The sequence below is a fragment of the Eublepharis macularius genome, chromosome 5, assembly GCF_028583425.1.
Source record: "Eublepharis macularius isolate TG4126 chromosome 5, MPM_Emac_v1.0, whole genome shotgun sequence".
In the NCBI taxonomy this organism is placed as follows: Eukaryota; Metazoa; Chordata; class Lepidosauria; order Squamata; family Eublepharidae; genus Eublepharis; species Eublepharis macularius.
In genome coordinates this window covers 116,075,718-116,093,470 of record NC_072794.1, presented here as the reverse complement: position 1 = coordinate 116,093,470, position 17,753 = coordinate 116,075,718, and the positions used below count along the sequence as shown (strand labels likewise).

At 45.1% G+C, this 17,753-nt stretch overlaps 1 protein-coding gene across 1 annotated transcript in view; it reads left to right on the top strand.

The window, feature by feature from the left end:
- Nucleotides 1-16,666, top strand: part of EIF2D (eukaryotic translation initiation factor 2D) — a 44,183-nt gene extending 27,517 nt beyond the window's left edge. Inside the window, exons 10-15 of the mRNA XM_054980630.1 lie at nt 8,467-8,625; nt 9,055-9,144; nt 9,853-9,948; nt 11,444-11,564; nt 14,412-14,586; nt 16,372-16,666. Of these exons, the coding sequence (XP_054836605.1) occupies nt 8,467-8,625; nt 9,055-9,144; nt 9,853-9,948; nt 11,444-11,564; nt 14,412-14,586; nt 16,372-16,442 (712 nt within the window). The 3' untranslated portion in view covers nt 16,443-16,666. The remainder of the gene's footprint in view (nt 1-8,466; nt 8,626-9,054; nt 9,145-9,852; nt 9,949-11,443; nt 11,565-14,411; nt 14,587-16,371) is intronic.
- The last annotated feature ends 1,087 nt before the right edge of the window (nt 16,667-17,753 follow it).

Below are 17,753 nucleotides of genomic sequence, written 5' to 3'. Positions count from 1 at the left end.
TCCCCCGCGCCAAGATGACCCCCCGATTCACCCAGACCCAGTGGCGCCGGCAGATCTCGGCCGCCTCCGCCGCTTTTCGATAAACGCTGCCGAGCACCTTCGGCTCCATTTCGGCCCTTTCCGCCAGCAGCCGCCCGCCCCACGTAATCTTTTCCCTTGCCCGTACCGTATAAGGGAAAAGAAGGGGGGGAGACATATTGAAGTTAAAATGAAGCCCTGCCAGGCCTTCCAAGTGAGGGCAACCTAAAAGCACCCCACACCCGTATGCCTCTTGCTCCGTGTATTTTTCTTTTTGCTCAGTGCATTTTTCTTGCTCAGTGTATTTTTCTTTTTTTGCCCGGTGTACCCTTTTTTTAAACCAGAAAATGGGGCCTCCCGAGGGAGTCCCCCCCAAAAATTGGTTGTCCTGCAAACATATGACGAAGGCCTATTTTTGAAAAATTAAAACAAGGGCCCCCGTCTGCAGCAACCCTTATAGTTAATGGAAACCGCTCTTTAGTTTTTTTTTCGTTTTAAAACGGCAAGGCCAGGCCGAGCCGGACCGACAGCTCTCAGCCCGCAAAATAAAAACAGCCCGCCACCGAGCAAGGGGCACCTGAAAGCCACATAGTCCAGGCACCCAGGGACCCCTGGGGCGAGTTTGCATAATCCCGCCTAACGCACAGCCGACCCTTGCTCGACGCAAAGACGTCCCCCCCGAAATATACATGCTTTAGAAAGAAACCCTCGCACAGGAGTTCCCCAGAGCAACAAGCTGGAAGGCTCGCTTAGTGCTCCGGGACTTCTCGTTCGAACCCCGCTTAACATACAGTGCTGGCAGAAATACACCCTTCTTTTTCCCTGCTTTACTTCATTCATTTTTGCTGCAATAAACTCAGGGAGCCTGTACTTATATCCGCAGGTCTCCCCAGGATATTTTCACCACAAAAGAAAAAGAAGGCCAGGAGATGAGGCACCTGGCTACCCTGTGTTTGCTCGTGCTGGCAGGCACCCTAATAGAGGGACGCCCGTCCAAATTAATGCCCTACCCCCACTGGAGATGCATAAATACACTGGCAGGAAACGAAATGATGGTCTGCAAGGTTGTGCAGCAGAGCAATATGACCACCCCCACGGATCGCACAAACTTCCGCAGTTGTGAAGAGCAGTGGATCCGACCCCCAGAGCTTGTTATTTTATGTGTGGGAGTAAAAACTATGTCCCAAGAACTAGTGTGCTACTCGACCACTGACACAGTGTCACCACTCGCTCCAATTCCATGTATGTTTCTTCCCCGTATCAGGCCTGCCCCCACCGCAGTCCCGGTGGTAGACAAATATACCACCCCTGCCAACTTCGAGACCTCGCCATTTGTCACTGAGGCTCTCGGACCATACTGTGAAGTTATTTTAGTGTCGGCCGCAGTATGGAAGGCAGGAGACCCCTTTAGAATGACCATCCTACTAGGCACCACTACCACTGAAACTGCATCAGTCACTATCACGCCCCCTTCAGGTGCAGTTCTCTCCTTTGCTATAGAACGCTGGGAGAACCTGACCTGGATTGTAAAGGAGGAAGACCTAGCCAAACACGGCCCACCCGATTGGATACTGGTTCAACAGACGCCCGAATGCCAAACCAAGCCCCTAGTAGAGAAATTTCACCGGCTTGGGCTGCTCTTTGTAAATTTGACTCACAAACCAGGCAATTATTCCCTGCTGATCCGGACCCAGGAGACCCACACCATCCAAATTGACCCTTTGATTGCTAGCAATGAACAATTAAGCCAAGGCGGCACGCATATAGTGGGCTCCCATGTTTTGAAAACTGACATTCGAGAGAGAGTTCTAGTCCGCCCGCAAATGTCTTTAAAAGAGATCCGCATAGACTTAGCTGAGTTAAATATAACCCAGAGGCTGCCGCAGTGCGCTCCCTATCTGGAGGCCGGTAGCAAGGGTTGGAATGCATGGCTACAACTGTGGATCAATCCCTCCCCCTCTCTCTCGCGTGCCAGACGAAGCATTGCCGACTGGACTGCTCCTGCAGCCGGAGGCTTAGCAATCATGGATTCGGTCAACATTGAGACTCTCGCTAATAAGTTTGCCCATGTCACGACTAGCATCTCCGACTTAGGTAAACCGGTGGTGCAGTCCCTAAATTCCATTTCGAATGGGCAACACGAGATCAGCTCCATTTTAGTTAACTGGGAGAGTCAAATTGAAAGAGATTTTTCTCTGCTGCTCAAAGGGACACAGTCTTTGGAACGCAACATGTCAATAGCCATGGCATGTATGCAAGCCCAACAATTAAATCAGGCTGTGGCCATGGGGCTAATTCGGCAAGCCACGGATGGGCATTTGCCCCTGGAAATTAAAAGATTGATTATGCCTAAATTGTCACCCATTGAACTGGAGCTTGAATCCTGGTGGTCTCTTGTAAATTCCTCATTCTCACCGACCACCCAGGAGCTTAAATTATTTTTATTAACGGCCAGTGCGCACGAGTCATTCCACGTGTATCCAGTCGTGCCTCTGGGACTCCAAGTCAGCAACACCGAAGTCCTCTACGCCCGCCACCCCGACCATTGGGCCCGCTTCACCCCGACCGGATGGCAGCTCGTCAGCCTCCAAGGGTGCCAGCATCGAGACCAGACCGGCTTCATTTGCCAAGACCAAGCCTTCGCACCTCATCACCCCTGTGTAGCCCCGCAAGTCAACGCCCTCAATGAGTGCCCTTTCGAGGTCGTCCAGGAGAACGGCTCCGCTGTGGTCTACATTGGGAAAGGATGTGCCTGCGTGCGAACGGCCTGCGACTTTGTGATCCTGAACTCGTTCCAGCTCAAGCCCGTGATCCCGGGAGTCAACCGCTGCTTTTGCAACCTGTCTTCGGTGGCAGCCTGCGACTTCACCTACACGGTACCGGTCTGGACCCAAGAAGAGATCCTGGTGGCACCCTCCATCTATCGACATGTGAAGCCCATCTCCCTTGGCATCGGTCTGGAATTAATCCACGAGCTCCTGGCCCACCCGCAGCTCCACCGCACCCTCCAGAGCATCCAGAGGGACGGGGACACTACTGCTTTGATTGTGTCCCACAACGGAAAGGAGATTTTGGATCTGGTCCAGCGGATTAAGACCACCGGCGAGCATTCGTGGTGGGAAACCCTCTTTGGCTGGAGCCCCACTGCCACTGGAATTTACAATTTGGCTCTGCACCCGATTATTGTTATCTTGGCCTTTCAAGTTTTATTATGTGCCTCATTACTTTATTTGGGCTGTTGGAGCCGCCGACAGCTCCAGCAACTCCAGCTGTCCTACCGTCTGGATCATTACAATCCAGACCCACTCTTGCCCTAATGGTTATTCTTGGCGCCCTCCTTTAACCCTTGTTTGTTTTATTGCTTGTGCCGGTATGAACTATGATTATGTTTATTATGTGTATGAATCCTGCACCGGCCCCATGGACGCTTTGCTGCTGGACACCGCTCCGAGGCCCTCTTGTGGACTAGGGGGGGACATGTTTCTCTGCCTCCCAGCCCACGGCCCGTCTCCAAACGACCGCCAGCAGCGCCACCTCCATGAGGACTAGAACTGTGTGCCTGGAGCCCTTCTCGCCGCCCACCGACCCTGCTCTGCGGATTGACGCAGACAGCAAGGGGGGGTGGAAGTGTGTTTTGGAGCACATGGACTAAGTTTGCTTGTTCCTGTAAATATGCAACCCAGTCCAGCAGCTGTACTGCGGACTGAGCCGTCTGTGATCTTTGTTACTCTATGGTTTTATGAATTTCTTCCCATTACTTTTATGAATTTTAACTCCCATGAATTTAGCCCCGAACTAGTCCCTCTCTCTATCTATTGCAAGTGCGCCCATGAACTTTATCCCTATGAATTTGATTTTAACCTTTTGAATTGCCTTTTTAACCTGACTCCCTCCGCCGAGGTAATTCTAGCCTATTTACCGTTTTATGAATTTGGTTTTAAATGAGACCCCTCCTGAACGGTCTCTTTTACTGGGTATTTAAACATTGGTTTTAGACTGTCTGAATTTGGTTTTAATTTGACTGTATGAATTGGTCTTTTAATTGCAGAGTTTATTTTTCTGTCCCCTATGAGCCCTTCCGCCGCTTGCCCCTCATGGATTGTTTCCCCGCACTTGCTTTTACTACTGCTGCTATCATCTATGAAATTGGTTTTAACTTCCTGAATTATTGTTTTAATCCTATATATATATTTGTATTTATGATTTTAACCATTTATGAATTAGCCTCCCCACAATGAATTATGCCATGCTTGCACATTTCACTTTTATCCTGTATGAATTATCACCTATCTATGAATTGCTTGTACTTTTATGAATTACCTTCGCCTTTTTAATCATGTATTCATGAATTGGCTCATGAATTGCCTTCGCTTTTAACCTTATACCCATGAATTTGCCACTGCATATGAATTACTCATTGCTATGAATTGCTCATTACTGCTTATGTAATTATGAATTGCTATTGCTTATGAATTATTACTATCTATTCTGACAATTGCACTTAGCACACCCCCTGGTGTGAACCCAGAGACCTGCAGCCCATTGGCTGATCTAAATTGCACTTATTCGGTTAGGTGGTTCTCCAAACTAAATTTTTGAGTGACGCCTCCTCCCCCTTCCCTTCCCACTCCTTCTTCGCTCGAAGCTCGACCACCGGACATTGCCGACCACCTCGCCTTTGAAGTCAAGTTCGGAGACCCGCGCGCCTGACGTCCCGGGGTCTCCGAGGGGGGGAATTGTTGCCAAGTAGGCCCCCTCCCCTGCTTTGAAGCCTGCTATGAACTGTGCTAAAGTTTCCTGCGTTACTGTTTCACTGCTGCACAAAGACTGCTTTGCACGTGTGTGTTCTGATACACGTGTCAGTTTCCTGCCTGCGTGCCAATTACCCTGCTGCTGTAATAGACTGTGTAGTTTACTGACTCCATGTTTGGATAACTGCACAAAGGACTCTCCTTCTGGGCAACCCTGCCCTAACCTGTATCTGGACCTCCCAGTGTGCTTTGGACTGTGTTACAAGTGTGCCCCGTGCCTGCACTGCCATCTGCCACGGACCGTGCCTGTTCCCTGCTTTGGACTGTGTTTTAAAGTGTTGTTCCCGCTGCCTCCATGGAAGCCTGCCTCATATGGGCCCAAGCCGCGGCTAGCAGCCGGGCGCCTGCCGGGGAAACCTCCAGCGAGCCTGGCTAGGCGCTCCCTGGTCAGTTCCCGCCTGGAGCCTCCCGCGGGTCGGTCGCCGAGCTTGCCCTCGCTACCGGGCAGCCTGCTATTCAGCCCCAGCTATGCCCAGCCGGCATCCATGTTCTCAGGCAGCCAGAAGACCCTGGGAAGAAGACTGCTTTGGGAAGCCATTTCGGCGAAGCGGGCACACCACGTCCGCAGCGAGAGCCCCTCGCCCCGCTCTGCATATCTTAGGAGCCGCCCCGGAGAAGGAACTAAGTGCCGACCATCCCAAGCACTTAGAGAATGCATCTCAAAGAAACCTCCGCATTCCAAAGCTGATGACATCAGGACAAGCCCTGTCCGCTGGAACATCCTTTCAGCCCACTTGGATTTCCCCCTCCCTCTTTTGTCCCCTCTTCCTGAGGTGTCACTTATCACAATCTGATTACCAAAGTGGCCCATCCAAGCCATTCAGTAGCCCATTAGACCCTTTGTTTTAATCTGTGAGAACCACCAAGTACAGCACCAGCCCCAGGGTACGTTTTGGGGTATTTAAGCTGGTCTCCCAGACCACTCGGTGCTTAGGCCATTCCTATCCAGACTTCCTTGCTGTCCGTCTGTGGTTCCAGTGCTGGCATTGGGCCACCTCGCTGTTGTGTCTCTGCTTCGCTTCAGGATAAGTGAGTATTCCCCCTATCATCGTTGGGAACCAGCTAATGCGAACGTCTCTGTATTTCCTACTCTGTATTTCTTAGACCTTGTATGTTCTTTGTATGATTGTGCAAGCTAGGCTTACGCTACACTCAATACACGTGTTTGGACCTTACTCCTTGTCTGCCTCTTTTTCACTAGAGTGTCTGGGATCGGGACCTCCGTAAACATAGGTTAAGATCCGCGCTAAATTTAAGTTACAGACTGCTAAAGCTAATTTCCCCCTTATAATAAAAAGCAGTTCTGGTAACAGAAATGTGTGTGTTATGTGCCGTCAAGTCGTCTTTTACCTATGGCGATCCTATGAATGAAAGACCTCTAAAACGTCATATCTTTAACAGACTTGCTCAGATCCTGCAAGCTGGAGGACGTGGCTTCTTTTATTGAGTCAAGCCATCTCATTTCAGGTCTTCCTCTTTTCCTGCTGCCTTCCACTTTTCCTAGCATTATTGACTTTTCCAGAGAATCTTGTCTTCTCATGATGTGACCAAAGTACGATAGCCTTAGTCTTGTCATTTTAGCTTCTAAGGAGAATTCAGGCTCAATTTGATCTAGTACCCACTTGTCTTTTTGGCTGTCCATGGTATCCACAAAACTCTCCTCCAGCACCACATTTCAAATGAATCAATTTTCTTCCTGTCAGCTTTCTTTACTGTCTTAACTTTCACATCCATCTATGGAAATGGGGAATACCATAGTCTGGATTACCTTGATCTTGGTTCCCAGAGAGACATCTTTATTTTTAAGGATCTTATCTAGCTCCCTCACAGCTACTCTTCCAAGTCTCAATCTTCTAATTTCTTCATTGCAGTCTCCCTGTTGGTTGATGATTGAGCCAAGGAATAGAAAAGTCTCGAACAACTTCAGTTTCCTCATTGTCAACTTTAAAATTGTGTAATTCCTCGGTAGTAATTACTTTTGTCTTCTTGATGTTCAGTTGTAATCCTGCTTTGGCAGTTTCTCCTTTAACTTTCTTCAGTAGTCGTTTCAAGTCTTCACTATTTTCTGCTAGTAATGTGGTGTCATCTGCATATCTCATATTGTTAATGTTCCCCCCACCAATTTTCACTCTACCTTCTTATAGATCTAATCCAGATTTCCTTATGATATACTCTTAGGGAGATAATATGCATCCTTGTCTGACACTGTTGCCAATTGGAAACCATTCAATTTCCCCTCCTGACAGTAGCCTCTTGTCCAGAGTACAGGTTGCACATCAAAACAATCAGATGTTGTGGCACCTCCATTTCTTTTAAGACTCTCCATAGCTTTTCATGATCCGCATGGTCAAAAGCTTTGCTGTAATCTATAAAACACAGGCTGATTTTCTTCTGAAATTCCCTGGTATGTTCCATTAGCTATCATAAATTTGCAATGTGATCTCTGGTGCCTCTTCCTTTTCTAAATCCAGCTTGAACATCAGGCATTTCTCATTCCATAAATGGTAAGAGTCTTTGCTGTATAATTTTGAGCATCACTTTGCTTGCATGGGAAATTAATGCAATTGTCCGATAGCTGCTGCACTTCTTGGCATCCCCTTTTTTGGGGATTGGAATGTAGACTGAGCGTTTCCAGTCTGTGGGCCATTGTTTTTTTTTCCATATTTGTTGACATGTTCTTGTTAAGATTCTGATGGATTCCATTTCTGTAGCTTGAAATAGCTCTACTGGTACTCCATTTACTCCAGGTGCTTTGTTTCTCCCAATTGCATTGAGTGCAGCTTTTACTTCACTTTCTAGGATTTCTGGTTCTTCATCCAAAGATTCGTTAAAAGTATCTGTTATCCTTCCATCTCTTTTATATAGTTCTTCAGTGTATTGTTTCCATCTTTCCTTTATTTTGTCCTGATCAAATACTATATTTCCATGTTGATCTTTCAACATCCCAAGCCGTGGCTTGAATTTCCCTTTGCTTTCTCGGATCTTTTGGAACAAGTCTCTTGTTCTTCCTTTTTTGTTGTTCTCTTCTATTTCTTTGCACTGGTTATTATAATAGATTTCTTTGTCTCTGCATGCAAGCCACTGAAAAGCTGCATTTAGAATTTTGACCTTATTTCTGTTGCCTTTCGCTATTGCTTCTCATCTATCTTTAGCAATTTTAAGAGTTTCCTCAGTCATCCATTTAGGTTTCTCCTTTCTTTTGGCTACAGGAATAGTCTTTGCACATTCTTCCTTGATAATATCTCTGGTTTCAGCCCATAGTTGTTCTGGCTCATGATCAATTAAACTTAGTGTTGCAAATCTGTTCCTTATGTGGTTTTTAAATTCTTCAGGAATATTATTTAGATTGTATTTTGGCACACACAAACACACACACGTTTTATTAATAGCCACACGTGAGGCTTATTTTAGGGAAACAGATATTGATCGAGAAGCTGGAATAAGCATGAACTTTGTTAAACAACTTGGTGCTGGGACTTTCACATGGTACTGTCTGATGTGAAGAGAGATATAGAGCGTTTATTGCCTCCAAGGCAGAAGAGCAGAGGCTTGTCCTTCCTGTCTCTTAGCTTTGTTAGCCTTCACAGTATGTCTCCAGTAAACAATATGAAACTGATTTTCCCCCTTTGTATTTCAGCATTAGATCTTTCTTGGTACCTGAAATAGCAGCATCTGAATCACCTGCCCAAGATTGTAAAGGTGTTGATGGAGAGCAGCTGTACCACCCTCCTGAGATAATACCGCTCTATGGTATCTCATCCAAAATGGCACCCTTGTTCCAGGAGTCTAGATATAAGTAAGGCATTTAAGTAAACCAATCATCTGCATTGTCTCATCCCATTGTTCTTTGCCTAATACCATGGCCCAGGACGTCTAGAGAGGGGAAACAGTCAAGTGCTTAAGGGTGTGTATGTGGGTGTGTATGTCTGTCCATAGCCTTAGGGGAAAAAGCAGTGCCAGAACTGTAGCTGGCCAGCTATCTGTATAACAGTTTGGAGGAAATGGCCTACCAGGAAAGAAAAACCCCTAAATCATTAATGTTTGGTGAGGGGCACTTTCAAGAGTCTGGTTTGATTGAACCATTTCCCTCACTTTTTTAAAAAAGAGAAGTTGTTCTGAAATCTTTCTGTAATAGGAAGTTTTTCCAGAATCTGATTTGCACATACTAAAGATTGCGTTTCAAAAGTATAACAGATCAAGTAATGAAAGTTCCATTTACCTACAGGAAAGGCGACACCCTTTCCGGAAGTGAAGTGAGAAGTGCTGTTATCGACTATGTGAAGACTAATGAGTTGGTTGATGCAACAAACAAAAAGTATGTAAAAACTGAGGCTGTATTGAGCAGAGAGTAGGATACCAGTTTCTTTGCCTGTGCCAATAGCATGGATTGTCTAGAGGGACTGTTGGTGTACTGTTGCTTCCTTTGCTCTTGGATCAGCACATTAATGCTAAACTAAAAATGTTGGAAGCGTTGCTAGAAAAAACAGGCACCTTTTCTGGCATTGAAATCTCTGCCTTTTCAGTCATACACGTGGCCTGTACTTGTCTTTTTTATAGAAAGGAAATGAGCACAATTTGCTGCCATGTGAGTTGCCATCAGAGGTTGTGCCTGTGGGCTGGATGTAAGTGTACCCTAATACTGCATCCCAACTGAAGGCTTTAAAGCAGTGTGTGACACCTTAGCTGGAACAGCCTGCTTTCTTGCACGCACAGCCCAGTTACCTTCTTTTGTGGTATAGCGGTGAACAGACATGTAGTCTTCAGCTCAAGAGAAGTTATGGCTAATTCTTTGCCCAGGTGGAGGAGAGCCAAACATAGGACATTCAGAAATGTAATAAGTAAACAGGGCTTTTGTCATTTAGTCTTTTTTTACTAGCCAAGGGGGCAGTTGGGGTCTAAGATGGAGTTTGCAAATGTTAGATATTCCAATCCAGTTTTTAATAATATGCTGAAGAGGCAAACAGTATCAGTGAACAGATAGTGGGGAGAGAACAAGCTTCTTTTTAATATTATTTGACTGCAGCTTTGTAAAGGTGAATCCTGTTTTGTGTGACTGCCTGTTGAACAAATCAGAGCAAGATGAAATCTCAGCACTCAAGTGGGATGACCTTTTTAGCAGGTAAGGAAAGAGAGTTCTAGTGTGCTAAAGGCCAACTGTAGCCTTTGCCTTGGGTTCTCATATAATGCAAACCATCACATTGCAGTGCATTGATAACAACAACATTTGATTTATATACCACCCTTCAGGACAACTTAACTCAGAGCGGTTTACAAAGTATGTTGTTATTATCCCCACAACAATCACCCTGTGAGGTGGGTGGAGCTGAGAGAGCTCCTAGAATGTGACTGACCCAAGGTCACCCAGCTGGCTTCAAGTGGAGGAATGGAGAATTAAACCTGGTTCTCCAGATTAGAGTCTCATTGCTCTTAACTACTACACCAAACTGGCTCTTGATGGGCAGCCATTAAAAATGACTCCCTGCGTACTCTTCTTATATTGAAAGAGTATTTGATAGTATTGTTAATAACTCTCTTGGTTGCTTTTAATGCAATGTGGGAGTATTCAGTAATGTCAAGAAGGCTGAAATCACTCATAGGTCTAAATCAGCATATGGCCAAGCAAGTACCTAGTACTTTGGTGCTCTGTGGTGTGTAAGCCAGAACAGAGTTCTTTGCCTGTGTGCATTACATGAAGTAATCTGTTCCAGCACATGCTAAAAAATTCCCCATTTCCATGGGCAGCATGACTATAGACTTTGAAAAAAGTATTGGAAATGAAGGACACACAGATAGAATCCCTCTTCACTGTTGACTAACTTAACTAATTCTTAACAGGTTTTATGTGTCTCCTCTATGCTTCAGATACATTTTGTTTAGATGGCTCAGGACATACTCATGATTGCTTGAAAACCTGGGAAGTGCTTGTCTTTAATGGGTTGTGGCCCAAGTTGTGTCTACTTGGTGCTGAGGGCCAGCACATCCAATCGTACTCGGAGCACACTTCTGGAATGTTGTAAATATTCTAAGCCCACTGTTGTAAAGAGCCTCGAGGCCTGGACAGTGGTACAACTTAAGCCTTGGGCATATTTCTCATGATATATCTGAAGGGACATAATTCCTATACAACATCAAGAACTCTCTTGCGTGAAGCAGCCAGTAAGGTGGTTGAACCTGAGGCTAAATGCAAATCCTGTGTGCATAGTGAGTATGATGAGCCATCAAGCCACTTCTGATTTATGGTGACCCTATGAATTAATGATCTCAAAATATCCCATCATTGATAGCCTTGCTCAGATTTTGCAAACTAAAGGCCAACATCCAGAGAAACACCGAGGAGGAGCACCACAGCCTAGCAAACTACCATGTTTCAGGCATAACTTATTCCCCGTTGTGGCTCTGTTGCCTGCTAGTAGCTGCGCTTCATACATAGTCCAGTGTCAGCCTATACTGCCTCACCTACAGATAAACAAAGCTGTAATGTACAGATGTATTCCTTCAAAAGATCTAGTTGATACTTAAGTACTGCAGGAATGGCAAAGCCAGACATGCTGACAGCTAGCATCCCTTCAGGTTGTACTGGGCAGGTTAACTCTTTAATGATAACTCTCTGACAGGTGTCTCAACCATCTGCAGTCCTTCCATCAGGTGACCTTTGCAGGGCATGAACCCATAGTGAGGAAAGGAAATATTGACCCCATTGATATAACCATAGCACAGCGATCATCAAATAAAAAGGTAAGGGAAGAAGTGTTCGATGTATTGTCGAAGGCTTTCACGGCCGGAGAACGATGGTTGTTGTGGGTTTTCCGGGCTGTATTGCCGTGGTCTTGGCATTGTAGTTCCTGACGTTTCGCCAGCAGCTGTGGCTGGCATCTTCAGAGGTGTAGCACCAAAAGATAGAGATCTCTCAGTGTCACAGTGTGGAAAAGATGTAGGTCAGGAAGAAGTGTTCTGCGCAAAGTCTACTACTTCAGACTTCTACAGTGAGCAAGGTAATAACTTACTTGGTTTGCTTTGTTACATAAGAACATAAGCAAAGCCATGTTGGATCAGGCCAGTGGCCCATCCAGTCCAACATTCTGTCACACACAGTGGCTAGAAATCCAGTGCCATCTAAAGGACTGTCAGTGAGGCCAGGACACCAGAAGCCCTCCCACTGCCTTCCTTCCAGCACCAAGACAACAGAGCACCACCTCCCCACAAAGAGAATACCATCTATCTCCTGTGGCTAATAGCCACTGATGGACCTCTGCTCCATATATTTGTCCAGTCCCCTCTTGAAGCTGGCAATGCTTGTAGCTGCCACCACCTCCTGTGGCAACGAATTCCATGTGTTTATCACCCTTTGTGTAAAGTAGTATTTTCTTCTATCTGTTCTAACCCGACTGCTCAATAATTTCATAGAGTGTCCACGAGTTCTTGTATTGTGAGAAAGGGAGAAAAACACATCTTTCTCTACCTTCTCTAACCCGTGCATTATCTTGTAAACCTCTATCATGTCTCCCCTCAGTCGTCTTTTCTCCAGGCTAAAGAGCCCCAAGCGCCTCAATCTTTCCTCATAGGGAAAGTGTTCCAACCCTTTAATCATTTTAGTTGCCCTTCTCTGTACTTTTTCCAGTGCTATGATATCTTTTTTAAGATAAAAACTTGTATGTTATTTCAAATGAGGCTGTATCTGTGCAAGGGCATTACAATATTGGTCCTTTTATTTTCAACTAGCGGCAGAGCCCGTTGTTCATATATCTCTTGCATTACTGAACAATGTATACAAATTGGCTAATTTAGAAATGCCCTTTGCAGGCCAGACTGCTTTCCTTGTTACATGCCTGGGGAAAGAAAGATGGGTGGGACATCGGTCTAGTTCCTGCAGACTGACAAGAACTACTGGCACAGTCTTTTCACCCCAGGGTTATGTCTTTCTCTCCTCAAACAGCACTTGTCTTACTTTTTTGCAGACCTGTATTTTTGGGGTTTACATCTTTACCTAACTCCTTTGCCACTGGAGAGCAGCCTGAGGGCGGGGATGTTAAGCTAATACATTACGCTGTCCATAGTGATGTTCATGATTTATGATTACAAACCTGGGATGAATTAGGGTTTGAAGCCTGTCCTGGTCAGGAGTCCATGGATGAGCTCAATTTAGATGTAAAGTGTGTGTGTGCTTTAAAAAAACCTGTGCAGCTCATAGTGTCCTAGCATAATTTTACCTCTATCCTGTCTCTTCTCCCCCTTAGCTGTGTTTTTAAACTGAAAATTCAGACTCTTCAGTCTTCCTTCATAGGAGGGGTGTTTCAACCCTTTTTTCCAGCTGTGCAATTTTTCCAGGTGTTTCAATCTGCATTTTTTCCAACTGTGCAATATGTTTTTGAGAGACAGTGACCAAACTTGTATGTTATTTCAAATGAGGCTGTATCTGTGCAAGGGCATTACAATATTGGTCCTTTTATTTTCAACTAGCGGCAGAGCCCGTTGTGAAAATAAATACAACAGGCTGTAATAGCAGGGCCTTGGGAGGGCTGCATAGGTGTGTCCCTCCAACAGCTACACAGCCAGCACAGAGGCCTGGGAAGGCCACATGGGGGGGGGGCACACAGGGCTCCCCTGCCCTGTGCTTCCCTGCCATCTCTGTGACCCTTCAGAGGCCTGCCGCCTGCGGTACAGAGGCTCAGCATGGACCTCCGACGGCCCCACTGCCAGCACAGAGGCAGTGGGAAGGCCACATGGGGACGGGCGAGGGTCCGTCATGTTGCACCTCCCCACCACTTCCACAGGCCTTCAGAGGCCTGCCGACGGTGGCATGGAGGCCCAGCCCAGCCCTCCAATGGCTGTGGGGGTGGCAGGAAGGCCACAGGGTGGGGCCAGGGCTCCTCCACACTGCACCTCCCTGCCACCTCCAAGGCCCCTCAGAGGCCTGCCACGCCGACAGTTGACCTTTTATCCTGGTACAGGTGCACCCACAGTGAGTCTTTGCCAACACGGCTTGGCTTTATGTATAGGATTCTTTTCCTAATAATCATGACGTTTTCCCTTTTTACTGCTGATGCACACTGAGTTGGTGTTCCACTACAACCCCAAGATCTTTTCTTCTCTTAGCCAGTTCTGATCACATCAGCATATATTTAAAGTTAGGATTTTTTTTGTTGCATTACCTTACACTTTTCAACACTGTCATACTTCATTTGCCATACTGTTGCCCAGTCACCCAATTTAAACAGATTCTCCTAGAGCTGTTCACAATCTGTCCTGTTTGTCACCTCCCTGAATAATTTGGTATCATCTGCCGACTTTGTTGCTAATACTGCCCAGCTCCAATTTGCATTTAAAAAGTCGCTATATAGATCTAAAAGGTGCATTAAAGCATTTGTGGTATCATGTATTGAAACCACTAGGTATTGAAGACGTTGGTAAATTTATATATTGGTGTTATAAACCATTTATTTGTGCAAACTAACATCCTATAGACACAGATTTTGGGCTTACTGGTGCTACTTGCCTATAAAAATAGAATGCCTCAGGTGAAAGTAAAATAGTATAATAGACTGCCATTAGCTCACGATACATTTTTTTCTGTCTTGCTCACAGGTAACAATAATTAAGAATCTGGAGCTGTATGGTTTAGATCCACAAGCTGTTGCCAATATTCTTCAGCAAAGGGTCCAGGCCAGTGCCACAGTCAACACACTCCCAGGAGCCAAGGACAGAGCTCAGGTTCAGATACAAGGCAATCAAATCAACCATCTTGCTAAACTGTTGCTGGGTAAGTAACTAGAAAAGTGGTAGCACATGGGGTTGCAATATTGGGATTAGCTGGTTCAGATCAGAATCTTGTGATCAGTTAAGAAGTCTCTCCCATTAGCCAAGCAGTAGATTTGTTGATGCCATGCACCATCTCAGGAGAAGCTTTGTTTGTTTGTTTGTTTAATTATCAATATGCCGATGACACTCAATTACATCTGATGATGGATGGCCAGCCTGACTCTGCCCTGGATGTCTTGGAGCGTGCCTTCGAAGCTGTGACTGGGTGGTTGAAGCAGAGTCGGTTGAAATTAAATCCCACAAAGATGGAGGTCCCACATGTGGGTCTGGGGTCCATGGGTACGGGACTCCAGCTCCCTGTTCTTGATGGAGTGCCGCTTGCACCGCTTGTGAGAGTGAGGAGCCTGGGGGTGATCTTGGATGCCTCCTTGATTATGGAGGCACAGATCGCAGCAGTTGTCCGGTCTTCATTTTTCCATCAGAGACAAGCCTGGCAGCTTGTCCCCTACCTGTCGATCCACGACCTAACAGCAGTGATCCAAGCAACGGTTACCTCTAGATTAGACTACTGCAACTCACTCTACGCAGGGCTTCCCTTGGGCTTGATCTGGAGATTACAGCTGGTTCAAAATGCTGCTGCACGGGTGATTGCAAGAGTCCCAATAGGGAAACATATAACACCTATATTATGTCAGCTGCATTGGCTACCAGTTGAGTACCGGGTCTGGTTCAAGGTTTTGGTGCTGACCTATAAAGCCCTATGTGGACTGGCTCCAGCATATCTGCTGGATTGCCTCTCCCTAAATATACGCGAGAGGACACTTCATTCTACACACAAAAAACTTGGTGGTCCTTGGTCCTAGGGAGGCTTGCCTAGCCTCGACCAGAGCCAGGGCCTTTTTGGTCCTGGCACCGGCCTGGTGGAACTCTCTGTCTAATGAAACCAGGGCCCAGCAGGATTTATTATCCTTCCGCTGGGCCTGTAAGATAGAGATGTTCCGCCAGGCATATGGTGGAAGCTAGGCTGGGCCCCCGCTGACCATACTTGACTTGACTTAAAAAGATCTGTCCGCCACCCTATATATATCTATAGATATGGATATATGGGCCATGTCTGAAATGAAGTAACTCTTCCATTGCGATCTGAGAAGTTTTTATTGTATATAGTGTTTTAAATTTTATTGTCATGTTTTATCTGCTTTTATATGTTTTTATGTAAATTAAAATGTTGTTCTCCGCCCTGAGCCCGCCCATTGGGCTGGGCAGACTAAAAATCTAATAAATAAATAAATTATAGTTTGCCTTTCTCACTGAGACTCAAGGCGGATTACACAGTGTAAGTCAATACAATCAATGGCTGGGACATTGAATAAACAATACAACAGGGTATGGCTTGCAGAAATTTGAAAAGAAGCAGCAATCTGATAGAGCTGAAACAAAATATATAAGCAATTTAACATGACATTAAACAGTGCAATGAACCAGAAACGACAGTAGAAGCATACTTGCGGGTTCCTCCTCTTTCATAGTGGGAGTGCCTTTAGAGATGGTGCCTGTTTTATGAAACAGTTGTATGTCTTCTAAAAAAAGTATACCCATTTAATTGAAAGACTCATACAATTAATTTTTTTTAAAAAAATAGGCCTAATTGTTATTTGTATGTTATTTTTTTGTATCAAGCTGCATTCGTAAGTTTTTTGTATCAAGCTGCAAATCCTACTGTGTGTGAAGTGTTTTAATTACCAATACAGATGGGTTATTTTGTTAATATTTGACTTTGTTGCAGAGGACTACCAGATAAATCGCAAATACATCCAGGGCCTAGAGAAGGCACCAAAGACTGGTCGAAAGAAATAGCCAAGACTGAAGATTAGAGTTCAATTATTTATAGATTATTTTATTCAACAGAGATAAGTAATCCAACTGCTTTAGCTATAAAAATGGTTTTATTTAAAAAATAAATGGTTTTCCCAGATGTTTTGGTGAGCTTTTACACAGCTGGTTGGGGCTATATATGTGCCGTATAAATATGTAACACAATTTGTACCAGTCTGAGTTATTAAATCTACTTAATTACTGGATCACTTTGTACTGGCAGGGTTGTGAGAATTAGATAGTGAACAGTGCAAGAGTTATACTCTTGAAAATCAGTGGCTTTAGAAAGGTGTAACTCGTTTTAGGATTGCACTATATATTTTTTACAGGCCTCTGAAAGCAGAACAATAACTATATATACCTGTTGTATTCCCCTGTCCCCTGTGGCCTCTTCCATCAGTTTGTTTTTATCACTGGAGAAGCAGCAATTGAAAAAAGTCATTGACAGGTTAAGGGTACTCATGAAACCGTATCATTTGGGTACATTAATGATTAAGCTACATACGAGTCTTAGGCTGCATCCACACATGGCTGGATATTGCACTAAAGCAGTAATATACAACAGGAGAGACGGTGTACTCCCCTCCTCCATTTTAGCCTTGCAACAGCTCTGTGAGGTAGATAACATAGAGAATGAGCGAGTTTTGTGGTAGAAGACCTGAGTTTCCCCATTCCTAGTCCCAAATTCAATCCGCTATGCCTCACTGTATGGTACAATGATATACTAGTGCAGACCTTTCTGTACGTTAAACAATGCCTTATTCTATCTGTATTTCTTCCTATCATTTAACTTTTGGATCTTATTAACTCTCTACTGAATCCTTTCTTGACATTTTCCAAGTGTGGTGCCCAACTGGCAGTACTCAGTATGTCTGTATTTATATCTTGGAAATAATATTCTGTTGATAATGGAGTTGGCCATTTCAGTTTGGAGAGCCAGTTTGGTGTAGTGGTTAAGAGCGCGGGACTCTAATCTGGAGAGCCGGGTTTGATTCCCCACTCCTCCACTTGAAGCCAGCTGGGTGACCTTGAGCTAGTCACAGTTTCCTGGAGCTCTCTCAGCTCCACCCACCTCACAGGGTGTTTTGTTGTGGGGATAATAATGGCATGCTTTGTAAACCGCTCTGAGTGGGCATTAAGTTGTCCTGAAGGGCGGTATATAAATCAAATGTTATTATTATTATTTATTTTCTAGAGGTAACTGCTAAATTGCTTGCTTGAGTTCCATGAGTGGTATAGAGATTGACTCCTCATTCCAAGTTTTTTTTTAACCTAATTCTCATAAATAGGCTT